At 40.5% G+C, this 16916-nt stretch overlaps 1 protein-coding gene across 1 annotated transcript in view; it reads right to left on the bottom strand.

Moving 5' to 3' along the window:
- Positions 1-2550: 2550 nt before the first annotated feature.
- The window catches only part of LOC118399746 (contactin-4), a 92655-nt gene continuing 78289 nt past the window's right edge, over positions 2551-16916 (bottom strand). Inside the window, exons 12-23 of the mRNA XM_035795998.2 lie at positions 13976-14103; positions 13187-13359; positions 10865-10982; positions 10267-10425; positions 9736-9885; positions 8833-8903; positions 8024-8258; positions 7794-7909; positions 7062-7242; positions 4263-4375; positions 3160-3328; positions 2551-3009 (exon numbers count right to left, since the gene is read on the bottom strand). Coding sequence (XP_035651891.2) covers positions 2924-3009; positions 3160-3328; positions 4263-4375; positions 7062-7242; positions 7794-7909; positions 8024-8258; positions 8833-8903; positions 9736-9885; positions 10267-10425; positions 10865-10982; positions 13187-13359; positions 13976-14103 — 1699 coding nt within the window. The 3' untranslated portion in view covers positions 2551-2923. The remainder of the gene's footprint in view (positions 3010-3159; positions 3329-4262; positions 4376-7061; positions 7243-7793; positions 7910-8023; positions 8259-8832; positions 8904-9735; positions 9886-10266; positions 10426-10864; positions 10983-13186; positions 13360-13975; positions 14104-16916) is intronic.

Below are 16916 nucleotides of genomic sequence, written 5' to 3' on the forward strand. Positions count from 1 at the left end.
GAAGAACATAACCCCAACTGGAGGTCTGCATCATATCTCTTCACAGTGTTACTGTGACAACAACCTTTTTGAAGGTATAGTATTGTAATGTCCCTCTCAGGATATGAATAAGCAATAACCACGATAAGACGTCGGTACTATTAATTCAGTTCATGATCGACATGCAATACTGATGGTATACAGTGATGAAAAAATAATTAGTTAAGAGATCAAGATCAATTCTCTGTGTTATTTAAGACATACTGTACCTTTGTGCAACATAACGTGACAGAGGACATTTTAAGTACACTTCTACTTTCATTCCAGACCTGCTTCTATTTTCAGGCGGCCTAGCGTCTGCTATGAAATCCCTGGGTATTCCACAGAGTTAGAGCAGTTCTCAGGAGATTAATGTCCATATCCAGACACTTACCTGTCAGCCAGCCTGATACGATTATTCCAATGTGTGGCTGGCTGGAATGCACTTCCTCTACTATGGTGTAGTCTTCCTGTGTCATGCCTCGTCTTGAAAATGTCATATGCCATGTGGTACACATAACTTCATGTATCGTTTGCTGACCTTAACATCATATTGAAAATGTTCCCCGGCACATTATGAAGTACATTCCTGTGTGTGCGCCGATCAATTTGTCTCTTGTCACGTTGACATGCAATATGTCCTAAATAAATAAATACAATATCAGATATCAGCATGCCAATATCATGCATTCAACATGACATTGTTTGTCAGGAGGAAACAACAATTAGACAAATATTTAACTGGAGTCAAAACGGTTCCGTGGATTTCCTTTGTCCCCCGCCATTCCGATTACTGAATGTTTACCTCTGAATTTACCATTCTAATTGCTTGTTGCAAGTCAATTTGTTTTCTGAGAAAGTTGTTCTAATTGGGAAAGAATGACGAGAGCCTTCAATCATATGGTAGCAGTGTAGTGTTCAACAGAGTTCATACAGGGGACCTGACCTCTGAAAACATGGGACATTTTGAAGGTTGATTTTCCTGTATCTGAAAAATAATCAATCATTTCTGTATTCATGAGAGGTTAACCTTGAGTTATTGATAATTAACCATCATTGTGCACAAGACTTTGAATGGATTGTCTCCAGGCAACCATATAGATTGGAAGCAGGATATTTGTTTCATGTGGGGAAGGTATATCCACACAATACCCATACGTTCAGCAGTATTGAGCTGCTTACAAATACCACCCTGGGTTAGCATGAAGGGAGACATTATTTCCTCTTGATACTTCTCAATGTTTTGACATCAGTGCATCTGATAATAGGGCAATATTAGCAAGAGCATGAAGATAAGCAATATGTTCTGGTCTAACCCAAGTAAGGTTCAGTGATATTCTCGATTGACATAGCAGTTAACCCTAATGTCCTCTAAACCATTATGTAATCATGACGTGTTGGGGGAAAAAAGCACTCTGGAAAGCACTGGACAACGTTTTGTGGGTGCAACTACCACTTTCAGTAGTAGGGTCAGTGTCCACTGCAAGTTGCAGTGCATCAAATCAAAATCAGGTAATTCAATTCTGATTAAAACAATCTAAAATGCATGCACGAACAGACACTGCAGGATTTGGATTTGTAAATGTTATGCTGAGCAAGGACCAAAGCATTCAGTTAAATGTTGATTGTGTTAAAAAAAAACCTTGGCAAGGGAAAACACAGCAACCATGCTGCCTGTCAGTGTTGTGAGCTACATGTTCATGGTAACTGAATGGTAACCATTAGTGCAGAAAAGGGTGTCACACTGACTCCTGTGAATGATGGTTGTCATTCTCCCTGGCACTTTCAAAAGGACACACACACCTGGAATGAAACACATTTAAAAATAGACATTTCAATTTGAAACATTTTATTCATTTTCAATTACATCTCACAGAGATACATTTAGTTTGTTAATACAATAGTATTAAAACAGTTATGCAACACCTATCAAGCACAACTCAGCCACAACTTGAACTATCTTGATTTAAGAACCATGGAGAAAGAGTTGAATTAATCAAAAATGTTTGAGAAAATCTTCCCCAGGTACTGTATCAATGCACATGAACATGTTTTTTCTGTACAGTTCTGCATATTGATCCAAGATGTCTGTGGTGGTCATATTTGTATTGAACCTTTATTTAACTAGTCAAGTCAGTTAAAGAACAAATTCTTATTTACAATGACGGCCTACCCCGGGCCAAACCCTCCCCTGACCCGGGCGACGCTGGGCCAATTGTGCGCCGTCCTTCGATACTGTTAAATGTTGACGATAGCATATGTGGATGTTCTTCCCCGGAATCGGCGGAATGTTGATGGCCACCAGACGGATCATACTGTCACTGTGCTTCATTAAGGAATTAAAGGACAACCTCGGAGTGAACCATGGTCGTTCCCACCGTTGACTCATTCTTACAGAACATTTACAATAACAAACAAACAGGTCACAACAAAACACAGGGATGAGACACACATAGGCAAGGTACTGTATCTCTACCATTAGAAAAGGACATCATGTCATTCTAAACAGAAGCTCGACACAGCCATGGGGGCGAAACATTTTGATTTGGAATTACTGAGGGACATAACAAACATCATTAAGGGGTATGTTTGCGCTTTCATTTGATTACTTTCATACTTTCCATATAAATATCTCATGTAGATTGTTCTAAGGATTGACAATCTTCTCGTATGTAAAAGCCTATCCTTTCGGCATAAAATCTAGACATAAAACACTCAAAAGCTTGGTTGACAAATTAATTTTAAAAATGCATACAGTAAGGCAATGCAGCTGCGTTGAATACTCTAAATAGTTAGCTGTTGATTTCACATTCTTGAGAAGTGAAAAGTACACGTAAAACACATCCTTTGCTGAGTACTTGACTCTGAAAGCTCGAGTTCATTAAAGGCGATACATGTTTAAGTCTTATAAAGTCAACTTTGAAAGTATAAAAAACATAACTGCACAAATCTTGCATTGAGCCGAGCTGAAATGGCCGTTTGAGTTAAGACCTGAAAAAGACAAAAACACTCATCAACAAACACATAGTACCTTCATCGTTATGAGACAGAATTGTGTTGAAGGCACTCTGGAAGCCTTGAATCGATTGTAGCAAAAGTGAATCCTGTGAATGGTGAAAGACAAAAACAGTTCTCTCTTACTGGACATCTTTGGTATCCTGATGGGGCCACTGCTGCTGCCATCCCCTCCATCACTCAGGGCTTTGATCTCAATGAGGTAGTCCTCACCAGAGGGGACCTGCAGTGCCATGCTAGTCCTGTTGGTCTCCACAACGCTGGTCTTCCCAAGCCAGTTCTGACGGTACAGCACCTAGAGACGGGAGAGGGAATATCATGGTATCTGATATCAATAATACAAATTTAAGTGACACAGTAGTTTGACATAAATGAGAAATTAGTCGTCTTTGGATAATGCCACTGTATTGTTTTTGAGGAGCTATTTTTTGGGGAAAATACAAAAGTATTTTTTTGTGCAGCCAAATAGTCTTAAGAAATTGTATTTGTATTTTTCAGAAGCCCCTTTCCAGAGGATGACATGAATTGCAAATTATAGTGTGAGTTGCTAGTGTGGCCCCCGTGGCGCTCCATGGAGGCTAGTGTCTGAGTGTGGAGCTTCACAGGCACTCAGCTGCTTCCTCACCTTCTCTTTCATATCTCTGAGCCATATCAGATCAATCAATTAGCGAAAGGTGCTCCATTGTAAATGAATACTTTAAAAGAAACCAGGACCTTTTCTGAGTCATAATCCTCTGCTGAATGCTCTCAGAGTTCAGATACTCAAGATGACATGAAACGCTTCCTGTTACGCAGGTTCAAACACTTTTTACTACTGAGCATTCAGAGGGATCAAAAGGCAGGAAAGAATGGATCCTCCGGGCGTTCCACCATTAGGGACGCCATTAGGGAAAGTGTTGCCTCAACAGCTATCCACCAGGACACATTTTGTTTGTTTCCATATCTGGACTTGGCAGACCTTCAGTCAAACATACTCAGTGGAAACCCAGAACAATGGATAAACAGATTTGTTTTGTGTCATAACACCAGGAACAGTCTTTTTAATTTTGTACGAATTGTCCACACAATTTTGCATGGACAATCCATATGTGACACTGGAAGTGCTGAGGTTTATACTGCCACTGCGACCAGGGAGACATTAATAGATAAGACAGCTGTTGAGGTAAACCAACAAACTGCATTTGTTTCCTAGTTTTCAAAGATCCTGCTATTACACTGACAACACTCACCTTGTATCCTGTCACCTCAGACTCATTTCCCATTGCCTTGACATGTTCCCAACTCAAAAAGATCTTGGAGTTTGTCAAGTTCCACTCAATATTCCCTGGAGGTTGACTTGGTGCTGAAAGATATGCAATCATAAAGCCACACAAATTAATCACGCACAATTCTGTCAATAGCTGAAATTACTTCAAAATTACTTTCTCACTTTAAACATCCCCATAATCACTGCTGTTTGAAGGAACTACCCACTGGGCACACACTGGTTGAACAAATGTTGTTTCCATGTAGGGCTGGGCGATATGGCCAAAATATCGTATCAAGGTATCTTTAAAAAAAATGAACGGTATTTTATGTTTTGGAATAACAATAGTTCTATGTTTGCTTTATGGGTAGTGCAGGATCCTAGGGTGGCAACACATACATTCTAAGTGATTTCAATGGGTCTTTATCCATTCTACTTGTTTTATACTGTTCGATTAAACTTTTGCATTTCCTGCGCTCATTTGTGATGTTGCAATTGCGATTTGACTTGCGATTTAGTGCAAAACACTTGGGTGAACTGTTGGTTCCATGGAAATAGAATGATTATTCTAATTCTATAGGCACTTTGCATAGTGTTGTTTGACATGACGCTGAACGTAGGAACCAAACTGTTGATCATATGTCTCATAGGGGACCCTGTAATCTTTGGATTCATTGCATGTTCTCATATTCATGCTTTGCGTATTCCTCTTTGATTTGTAAGATACTGTTGCACAAACAACATGCTGATTTAAGTCTACACCATCACTGGTATTATCAGGCTGTTTAGCTAATTACGTTTTCTATGACTCAGTACATTTATTAGGTAGCTTGCTAGATAGACAGCTAACTAGCGATTAGCAGCTAACAAGATGTAGGCCAAACTTGCTAAAAAATGACAAACTAGCTGTTTGCAGATGTAAGAAACATAAACTAACAATGTAATTATAGAATGCTAGTGTATTTATATTAAGAAGCAAAGTGAAAACGGCATGATAATCATCAACATTGTTGCATGTGCTGCATTGACCATGCAGACTGAACGCAAGTTTCTCGTGGTCGAGGAACAACACTTGCGCTCCTTGAGTAACGATCAGTGTTGCCAACTCCTCAGTAAGGAAAGTAGCTATTGGCTGTCCTAAAAGTCGCTATAAGTCCCCAAATTGGCCATGTGCATGTAATTGTGATGGACTCTGTAGGAGAGAGGTATAACGTCGTGGGAGAGACAAAAAGTGAGTAAAAAATACCCTAAATATGTTGTTTGTTTTTTAGTTTAGTTTTTTACATTTACATCCCGACCTGAATGTAAGCCAGGGTTTCTCGCTGCTCGTTTAGAAGAGTAAGAACGTTACGTGCTTTCACGTCAGAGTCTCCAAAAGTCTCCAATAACACCAGAAAAAGTTGCTAGATTTGTCGCTAAGTTGGCAACACTGGTGACTGTGCGGGCTAGGAAAGTGCCATGGAGAAATTACTCAAGTAGTGAAGTAAACTCTAAAAATGGATGTTACACACTGCGTATCACATTTAACAAAACAACAATTAAAATCCCGTTATAGAAGGTAAAGTAAAACCCCAAACCGGTCTGTGCATCAATACCGGTATATAGTAAAATATGGTATACTGCCCAGCCCTATTTCCACGTAACCAACGTGGAATAGATGTTGAACTGACGTCTGCGCCCAGTGGGTCTCGAATAGAAGATAACACAAGAAGGAGGGATAGCTGATTGCTTTGTGATAGAGTTAGTAGTTGAATAATTGCATCTTACTCTGATAAGCTCATAAACACGCCTCCTCTCCCTGAGTTGTCAAGGTAAACAGCATCTTATCACCCATTTTTTATTTATTAAAAAAGTGACTTTTCTTATCAACTGTATGCAAGAATGTGCTCTGTGTTGCCTTAAAAATGTAGCCTTCTCTGTGTTGGTCTTGCCAACCCCAATTGTCTCGCATCTGAGAAGCAGAGGCTACATCATGTAGGTCTGATATCTGATTGGAGGTTAACTTTACAGTAATACTATTGGTCAACAACTCAGGTTTTGAATCCAAACAACTCAGATGCTTATAGAAGATCAATATTCATTTTTCTGTCTCCTATTTGTTCCTGACCTTCTGTGGTGAGACACCTTCTTTCCTTCTCTCTCCACACCATGGACTTTTGGGGCATGGCCTTTCAGGCTATGATTTCTGTCTCTCTCACTGACCATGCTTAGAATAATGCCTTGTAATGCTTGTTAATGTCTTGTAACGTAAGCGTTATGCATTGAATGTGAATCCATTCATTTTACAAAGTAGTTAAATACACTTGTATTTGGAATCCAGTCTCGGACCTTCCTTCATTTGCCTATTACTGCAACTCAACTCTCGCATATTGCTAATAATCTTTATGGAGTCAGATAAACATTTAAATAGGCCAATCGCATAGTCTTATTAGTCGCACGTGATGTATAATATACACATAAAAACATTTCTGGCCACTACACTGCTAATTCACATGTTTGTAGGTATGACATAATCCAATTCCATTCGCTAGTCTTGCAGTTAACATGCAGTCAAAGCTTTACCCAGATGATGATGTTTTGTCTCAGCAGTGCTGTTGATGTAGAGTATTCACAGAGGCTCTAAAGCCATGGAAGTTGTACTGTATACTGCTGCATTCCACCACAATGCCATTCATGTTAACCTCTGCTGGATACACAGGCTTCATATACGTGAAAGCAAACTTGTGGAGAGAAAAATGCTCAAATTGCATGTGACAACTGTTCCATCTTAGAGAATACTCACGTGGTTTCTTGGTGGTGACGTTGACTGCGGGGCTAGAAGGCCCTGCTCCAGCGCTGTTCTGGGCCCTGACTGAGATCAGATACACAGTACTGCCCTTGAGCCCAGAGAGAAGGGCTGCAGGGTCTGTGACCCTCACCATCTCAGCATCACTCTCTTGCATCCCCTCCTCCCAACAAAGGACCTGGAACCAAAGACATGAAGGTTATTCCAGACCTCCCGACAGCATTAAAACAGGATTAGAGACACGTCCAGCACCGTTGTTTGTGGACCTGATAACCAGGTTCACAATGGGGGTCAAGCAACCTGGGCCTTCTCTACAGCCAGACAGTTCTGGGCTATATAATAAGGGGAAAATGGGTAAGGATCCTCTGGGTGTTCCGTCATTAGGGACAGTGTTGGTTGTGGAGGAAATTGATATATGATGTTCACACTTGTGAGGGGTGATTTATAGAACACTACTCAGGCAGGGAAGCAGCCAGCATATTAGGCTCATTGGGAGACTGAAATAGCTGTGGACAGACCTCTTCACTCTAGATTAGATGGTGAGAAATATAACTTTGTATCCCAAGGTATTTTTCGGGGGAGGGGAAATGTCACGTTTTTGCCATTGGCAGTTCTATTTAAATGCATGCCAACCTATTGCTCAGTCAATCATCGTGAGGATAATACTGTATCTATCATGCTGTTTTCTGCTCTCTACCAGCATCATGATTCTTTGGATATTTTTCATACCTCATATCCAATGATCTTCCAGCTGATGGCTGTCTGGGTAATGGGTTCCCAGTACACTTCGATTTCAGAGGCTGACAGCGTCCGGGTCCACACTCTGGACGGGGGTTCAGAGGGCTCTAAGCATGACAAATTTAGACCAAGGACATTATCGAGAATGGTAAACATTCAAGTCAAACTAACCCAAAGCTTCCATTTCATCAGCATCTTGAGAAATAGTCAAAATAACTAACCTTCCTCTGCGGAATACACTACAACCACATGGCTAGACGGGCCTTCTCCTTTGTTGTTGTAGACTCCAACTTTCACCTCAAATTGGGAGAGGGGAGGGACGCTGTCGTTCCTGAAGGTGTATCTTGATGCATCAGGTGAAGCCAGCACAGTCTGCTTCCATGTGCTTGTACCAAGAGGACGAAAAGCCACAACGTATCCAAATTCCTCTCCACTCTGTAGCTCCTCTGGTATTGGCTATGAGACAGAGACAATTTGACTGCATAAATTGTAGCAATTCTTATCCCTTCCCATTGGTTGAACTGAATATCAAATTACTACCTCAACTGGAAGTGTCAAATTCTGAACAGTGAAATACCACAACCCCAACATAATGCATTATATCCAAAGATATACACAGTATATACACATTCTGCATGATAAGTTCATTCCCTTTAAGAAACCCACAGAAACATCCATTCTGAGACATCGTCCTAGATTTATGCACAAACAATTTCCACCATCTCTGCATCTGCATTTTGATTTACACACCAGGGGAGCCATTTGGAACAGGCAAATAGCTAGGCAAGACAGCTCTTCTTTTAATTTAAACCCATTTAATTGAAGTCGCATCGCCGTAGAGAATTCTGTCAAAACCCCATTCATGTCAGAAGAGTGATTTGAAATGTACACATTTGTAGGTATTGTATCTTGTAATTGTCCTTGACATACAAGGAAAACCACATAAATAATTTTAAAAAGGAAAGGAAAGAACACTGATCTGTCATAATAAAGATGTATTCTATAAGTCCGTGATGATCAGCAAGCTTACCTCCCATTGGATAACCAGTTCTCCCCGCCTTCCTCCTCCTCCACTCACATTACCTGGTGCTACTTCAGGAACTGGATGGACAAAAAACAACAACAGTGTCCAATATAAGTTTGTGTATTCCTCGGAGCAAAGGCATGTATTTGAATCCCTACTACTCCGAAACCCTACGGAAGCCTTGATGTCACTATCATAGTGCCCCTCATCCTTGTACGGTTTCAAAGCAAAGGCTTAGCTTTTTGATGTAATTCAATTAGGGTTGATACTGGCACGAGCGCCAGTGCACACTACTGCTGTTACTACAGTGTATCGCACTGCAGGAATACTCTTCCCTTGTGATTCAGTGGGCCAGGCGGAAGCACTCTGCTAACCCACTCAGAATAGACACTTTCAAGTCATTGCCTTATGGCAGGCGTGGGTATTTCACACGGCTCCTGTTGATGCTGCTGACATGAATTAATCATGGCAGAAATTCCTGAGTGCTGATGTGAACAGCGTCAGAATACTATAAAAGGTATGATGCCTCCTGCTCGGGTAGTTCTAATCTGACAAGCAAAAGTTTCGAGTGTCAATATCCACATGGATAGATAGGCCACGTGGCCTAAACACACGAATAAATTATCTCTCACTTTCTTTTCCTATTATGTCAATTATTAACATCTGTCTCTGTGTCAGTCAAATTGGAACAGAGCTGATTCTGTCTTCATTACACGTAATTAGCGATGAGAAAGGCACAATAACCAGTGGACTGGCGTGAAAAGTGTATGTGGGTTCTACATGGTGAAATTCATCAGGGGCTGAACGGAACACTCCATGCAAAATGAAACTAATCAGACCGTTAAATTACATTTCCACCGTGGGGTTGATAGATTCACCACAAGAGGAAAAAGAGAAATGAGAATGTACCTGCCGCTTTTGTTCGAATCTGCTTGGATTGCATGCTGGGCTCTCCAACACCCACATTGTTGCTAGCCACCACCCTGAATTCGTAATCCACCCAGGGGTTCAAATCTATCACCGTTGCATGAAACATCTGTCCAGGCACAGAATCAGGAACTAGGATTAAAGAATTTAGAATTTAAATACATATTGATTCTCATCCACCAACAAAACACATTCATGTTATCAAAGACTGCCTGTAATACAATAAATGTCAATATAACTTATCCAAGAAGGCCCCCAAGATAACGAATGATTAAAGATAAATACTCCTGTTCACATCATTCGTCCCCAAAGCTTATTATTCCCACAGTATTCTGATAGTACAGACATTTTAAAGGGGAAATTACAAACATCAGAAGCCTTTTTAAACCTTAAATACACTACACGTTCTACATTTCCTGCATTGCAAGAACGTTCTCCTGCAACAGGGTGATCAAATTAAGATCCTACATCTGTAAACAGTGTCTGTGAGGGATGGGCTGGCATTGTAGCTACCTGTCCTGACGGCCTGCCAGCCTATGGAGAAGGGGGTCCTGGCCTGGATGCTGTATGTGGTGACAGGGCTGTGGTGGTCAGGCCCAGACTCCCAGGAGAGCTGGGCAGTGGAGTCAGTGATTTCCCCCACAATAAGGCCCTCTGGGGCACCGGGAGGCCCTGAAATAAGCAGCAGCACAGGCACAGAACAGGGAGACAAGGACAACCACTGTCAAATAGTTCTATTGTGTCAGCCAAAAAAAGGATGGCAAGGTTAGAGCAGTCTGCCCACAAAAGAGAGAGACATTTAATATTTCACACAGCAGAGATAAAGATCCTTCAGTTGATGAGGGGAAATACAAAAGGATTCAAAAACGAAGGAGAAGAGGAAAATTTATGCATTGATTTTCAGATGCTCCTGTAGTCATTATTTAACACTGAATGAATGTCACCCAGAATAGTTGGCTGAAGTAAAGGGAATTAATAGAACGGGTGATCATGTCTGAGGTTGTCTAATTCCTCTTTAGGTGAGTGCTACCCTAGATATGGTATATCTCTATGGGTGCGACAGTATGCCAGTAAACCAAAGTATCATCCCAGGGAGGAAGTGCGTGCGTACCTCTAACAATCAGGTGGGCTGCTGCTGAGACACTGTCCACCACAGTGTGGACCATGCACACATACTTCCCAGAATGCTTTAGCTGAATATTCCTGACCATCAGATCACCAGCTAATCCCTGATGACAATAGAACAGAAAAATTGTGCAATTTATCAATAATACTAGTGTCTCAAAATACAGTCATTCAATGTATATGTTTTTCCAGCTGTGTAGCACCTTTCATACCACTTATACAGTATACATTATGATATATATTGTTTTTATCCTAAGTATGCTATTGCAGTAGCAGTGAGAGAAAAGAGCATGTAGGAACATTGGAGTGACACTGATTTCAACACTCCTTGTGTTAAAAACAAAAAACACTTCCTGAAGTTTAAGAGCTCTGCCAAATGATGCTCACAGTGAAAATGTCAGTGTTATACAGGCCGTTTTAGTGCAGGGTCTTTGTGTGCTCAGCAGACCAGGGGATAAATCCTGTAGGCAGACAGATTTGTGTGCCTTTGTTCACTGGAGTGTCAGGTGATTTACTCATAAGATCAGCAACAGACTGGTTGTTTTAATCTTCATGTCCACAGGTTTTACCTGGCCAGGTCTCCATGTTAAATGCCTTAGTCTTGTCTGAGATGAACAGTGCCTTCAGAAAGTATTCATACCCCTTGACTTATTCCACATTCTGATGTGTTACAGTCGGGATTCAAAATGGATTAAATATTTGTTTTTCTCACCCATCTACACACAATACCCCATAATGACAAAGTGAAAACATGTTTTTAGAAATGTTTGCAAATTTATTGAAAATGAAACACAGAAATATTCACCCTGCTAAGTCAATACATGTTACAATCACCTTTGGCAGCGATTACAGCTAGAAGTCTTTCTGGTACATCTCTAAGAGCTTTGCACACCTGGATTGTTTAATATTTGCACATTACAATTTTGTTTTATTCTTCATGTTCTGTCAAATTGGTTTTTGATCATTACTATACAGCAATAGATTTTCAAGCCGATTTAATTCTAAATTGTAACTAGGCCACTTAGGAACAATTCAATGTTGTCTTGGTAAGCAACTCCAGTGTATGTTTGGCCTTGTGTTTTGGGTTATTGTCCTGCTGAAAGGTGAATTTGCCTCCCAGTGTCTGTTGGAAAGCAGTCTGAACCAGGTTTTCCTCTAGGATTCTTTCCTGTTCTTACCTCTATTCTGGTTATTTTATCCTAAAAAACAAAAAACTCTAGTTCTAGCCAATGACAAGCATACCCATAACATGAGGCCGCCGCCACCACAATGTTTGATGTGTTGTGTTGGATTTGCCCCAAACATAACACTTTGTATTCAGGACATAGTGCATTTCTTTGCCAAATTCATTGCAGTTTTAATTTAGTGCATTATTGCAAACAGGATACATATTTTGGAATATTTGTATTCTGTATAGGCTTCCTCCTTTTAATTCTGTCATTAAGGTTAGTATTGTGGAGTAAGTACAATGTTGTTGATCCATCCTCAGTTCTCCTATCAGAGCCATTAAACTCTTTAACTGTATTAAAGTCACCAATAGCCTCATGGTGAAATCCCTGAGTGGTTTCTTTCCTCTCCAGCAACTGTGTCAGGAAGGACACCTGTATCTTTGTAGTGACTGGGAGTATTGATACACCACCCAAAGTGTAATTCATAACTTCGCCATGCTCAAAGGGATATTCAATGTCTGCTTTTTTACCCATCTACCAATAGGTGCCCTTCTTTGCGAGGCACTGGAAAAACTCCCTGGTCTTTGTGGTTACATTTCTGTTTGAAATTCACTGCTCGACTGAGGGACCGTACAGATAATTCTATGTGTGAGGTACAGAGACGAGGTAGTCATTCAAAACTAATGTTAAGCACTATTATTGCACACAGAGTGAGTTTGTTAGGCAAATATTTACTCCTGAATGTATTAAGGCTTGGCATAACAAAGAGGTGGAATACTTATTGACTCAAGACATTTCAGCTTTCCTTTTTTATTAATTTGTAAAAATGTGTGAAAACTTAATTCCACTTTGACATTATGGGGTATTGTGTGTTGGCCAGTGACACCAAATCTCAATTTAATACATTTGAAATGTAACACAAGAAAATGTGGAAAAAGTCAAGGGGTGTGAATACTTTCTGAACGCACTGTAGGTGTTGGAGTAATGATACTGTACAATTCAGGATGCTTGTGTGCGGAGGTTGTAAATATTCTAACATGTTCATATAAGGTGTTGCTTTTTACTGTCCAAGCTATGAAGCTTGTGAGAAGAGACTACTGTGTGCTGTCTCCTGTACAGTACAGGTAGACGGTACATACCACTCCTATCATCTCAAAGTGGTCCTGTCTGTTGAAATCGATGAGCTTGCCGTTGAAGAACCACTTAAAGGTGGGATCCAGGGAGGAGTCTCCAGACACTTCACATGGCAACACGATGCTCTCTCCCACAGTGGCATCCACACTCAGCGGTGGAACTGTTATCTTGGTCGGCTCTATTTGAGAATGCAGAAAAACAAACACACAGCATGTTTACCTTGAATATGAATATAAACCTGCTGCTGGGCAAAATGTACTTTAGACAAGATGTTTCAATGCAGTGGCAGCCTCCCCTACTACTAATGTAACAAATTGATCTTAAATTGCTCCCATTGGGAAGTGTCTTCCTCTCAATCCTATTACATGTTTTTTTCATGATGTTTTATTGATATAGTCTTGAGACTGAATAATTTAACTAAATGCAATCATGGTGTCAAATTAAGGGTAAAAAATGAATAATCCATGTAGAACCATCAGTTATTAGAACAGCCACATTGAAATATGCCGCAGCAGTTCTTCTAAAATTAACATGCAATGTCTGACTTGGATGGAACAGGACATCTCTCTCCTCACTACTATAGATATAGGGATTTTCTACCCTCCGCTGTGTGACCAATAACTCACAGCTGACAAAACCAAGGATGAGTTATGTTTCTGTCAAACCAGCAGGAACATAAAACAACTATACATTTCATTATCAATTTCATGCTTGGCTTAGTATTTTTTTTCTTTCTCTAAACAGGTTTAAACCATCTGCTTAAAAGGTAGTGAAATCTGTGTCCGGAAAAGTACCTTTCACCACCAGAGTACCAGTACTGCTTGAAGTCCCAAAGGGGTTCCTGGCCACACAGGTGTACCTCCCTCCGTCTGATTCGCTGATGTTGCTGATACGGAGAGTTCCATCCCCCATGATGGTCCGTCTGACAAGAATGAAAGAACAGACAGCTGTTGTTATCAGGATCAATAATGATTTGATAGCTCTCACTGGGTTATATAGGGATTTGAAATACTATATTAGTGATTGATAAATGAGGATAAGCATACAATTATATCAACACTTTCATATCACATCCATTCCGATATCCATGCAGTAGTTTGAATGACAACTATTTCATGAATAAAAACGTAATTATCTGGAAGATTGAATTCTCTACAAGCACATTTGCAGAGAGCAATTATCTTAGTTGGAGCAGAACAGATTTGCTGTAGGGTCGCCATGCTATTGACAGCACAAAAGATTAAATGCGTATTTTAATAGGATACACAGCGGGACACTAAGGCCAAAATGAGGACAGGGGAAGGAGAAGAGAGCAACATAACGGGGAGAGATGATTCACTAATGGGAATCTTTACCTGCAGCCTTATCGTTATACAACATGTGAGTGATTCCTCACGTAACCAGGACAAACAAAGACCATGGTTTTAGAAATGCTCACAAAATACAATCCATAGAATAGTCCGTTGGAGGGATGTTGGCGTACGCTGAGTGTACAAAACATTAGGAACACCTTCCTAATATTGAGTTGCACCCCCTTTTCCCGTCGGAACAGCCTCAATTCGTCAGGGCCATAGATTCTATAAGGTGTCGAAGGAATTCCACAGGGGATGCTGGCCTGTGTTGACCCCAATGCTTCCCACAGTTGTGTCAAGTTGGCTAGACATTGTTTGGGTGGTGGACCATTCCTGATACACACAGGAAACTGTTTAGTGTGAAAAACCCAGGAGCGCTGCAGTTCTGGACACACTCAAACCTAGTGCGCCAGGCACCTACTACCATACCCCGTGCAAAGCAACTTAAATATAAGGCTCCTGAGTGGCGCAGCGGTCTAAGGCACTGCATCTCCATGCTAGAGGTGTCACTACAGACCGTGGTTCGATCCCAAGCTGTATCTCAACCGGCTGTGATCGGGAGTTCCATAGGAAGGCGCACAATTAGTCCAGCGTTGCCCGGGTTAGAGGAGGGTTTGTCCTGGGTAGGCAGTGTTGGAGGAAATTATAGTTGAAATGATTAATAATGTATACATTTCAATTAGAACCATTTATTCTAATACTATTATGTTATGGTATGAAATGTATGGGTTCTTGGTTAAGCTGTTACTGAAAATGTAAGTAAAACAAATTAATTGTCTGTACCTTGCGGGAAGTTTAAGGGAGAGGGATGATATATCTTTTCTGACAGATAAGAATGGTCCTTGATATTCCATTAGTGGAGGAGAAGATATCTTTTAGACAGATTGGAATGTTTGGTTTATGAGGGGAGTAGAAGAAATCTCCAGACCTGAAAACACTGTGCTATTGTGTGGATCGGAGAGAGTGTGAGAAACTGATGATCATTTTATGTTCTCTCTTTAAAATGTAAGGTTCTTTGTATTTTTGGTTAGTACTCTCTTGAATTAAACGCTGTTACCTGGCTTTTAAGACTGGTCTCGATCTACTTCATGCATAATTAATGAACTTACAACTCATTAATGAAATAGAAAGAGTGCGAATTTGGTTTTGGCTACAAAACATATAGGAATTTAGAATTCCACTAACAGCAGTCATTGTAAAATAGGAATTTGTTCATATCTGACTTGCCTAGTTAAATAAAGGTTATAAAAATAGATATATACACTTTGTCTTACCCATTTACCCTCTAAATGGCACACATTCTCAATTGTCTCAAGGCTTAAAAACCCTTCTTTAATTTGTCGACTCCCCTTCATCTACACCAGTGGTTCCCAAACTTTTTATTGTCCCGTACCCCTTCAAATATTCAACCTCCAGCTGTGTACCCCCTCTAGCACCCCCTCTAGCACCATCATTGTAAGCCTGCTACACACACACACACTATACGATACATTTATTAAACATAAGAATGAGTGTGAGTTTTTGTCACAACCCGGCTCATGGGAATAATAGTAATAACATAATAATAATCAATAATTTTGCACTTTATTTAACTATCTTACATATAAACCTTGTTTGTTCATTGAAAATTGTGAATAATTCACCACAGGTTAATGAGCAGGGTGTGCTTGAAAGGTTGCACATAACTCTGCAATGTTGGGTTGTATTGGAGAGAGTCTGAGTCTTAAATTATTTTCCACCGACAGTCTGTGTTTGTATTTTTTTTTATGCTAGTGAGGGCCGAGAATCCACTCTCACATAGATACGTGGTTGCAAAGGGCATCAGTGTCTTAACAGTGCGATTTACCAAGGCAGGATACTCTGAGCGCAGCCCAATCCAGAAACCTGGCAGTGGCTTCTGATTAAATTACATTTTCACAGAACCGCTTGTTGCAATTTCGCTGAGGCTCTCTTGTTCAGATATCGGTAAGTGGACTGGAGACAGGACATGAAAGGTATAATGAATCCAGTTGTTTGTGTCATCCTTTTCGGGAAAGTAGCTGCTCACTCAGGTGCTTCGCTATATCACATTTTACATTGTCGGTAAGCTTGAGTTCATTTGAACACAAAAAATCATACAATGATGGAAAGACCAGTGTGTTGTCCTTGTTAATGCAGAGAGAGATGAGCTTCAACTTCTTAATCATAGGCTCAATATTGTCCTGGATCCTAGATTCAGATCATTCAGGCGAGAAAAAACATCAGCCGGATAGGCCAGAAGCTTGTCATCATGCAAGTGGTCAGACAAGTGAAAATTCTGGTCAGTAAAGAACTTTAAGCTCATCTCTCAATTCAAAAAAACGTGTCAATACTTTGCCCCTTGATAACCAGCGCCACTTCTGGA

Source organism: Oncorhynchus keta, chromosome 21 (assembly GCF_023373465.1).
Source record: "Oncorhynchus keta strain PuntledgeMale-10-30-2019 chromosome 21, Oket_V2, whole genome shotgun sequence".
NCBI classification, from domain to species: domain Eukaryota; kingdom Metazoa; phylum Chordata; class Actinopteri; order Salmoniformes; family Salmonidae; genus Oncorhynchus; species Oncorhynchus keta.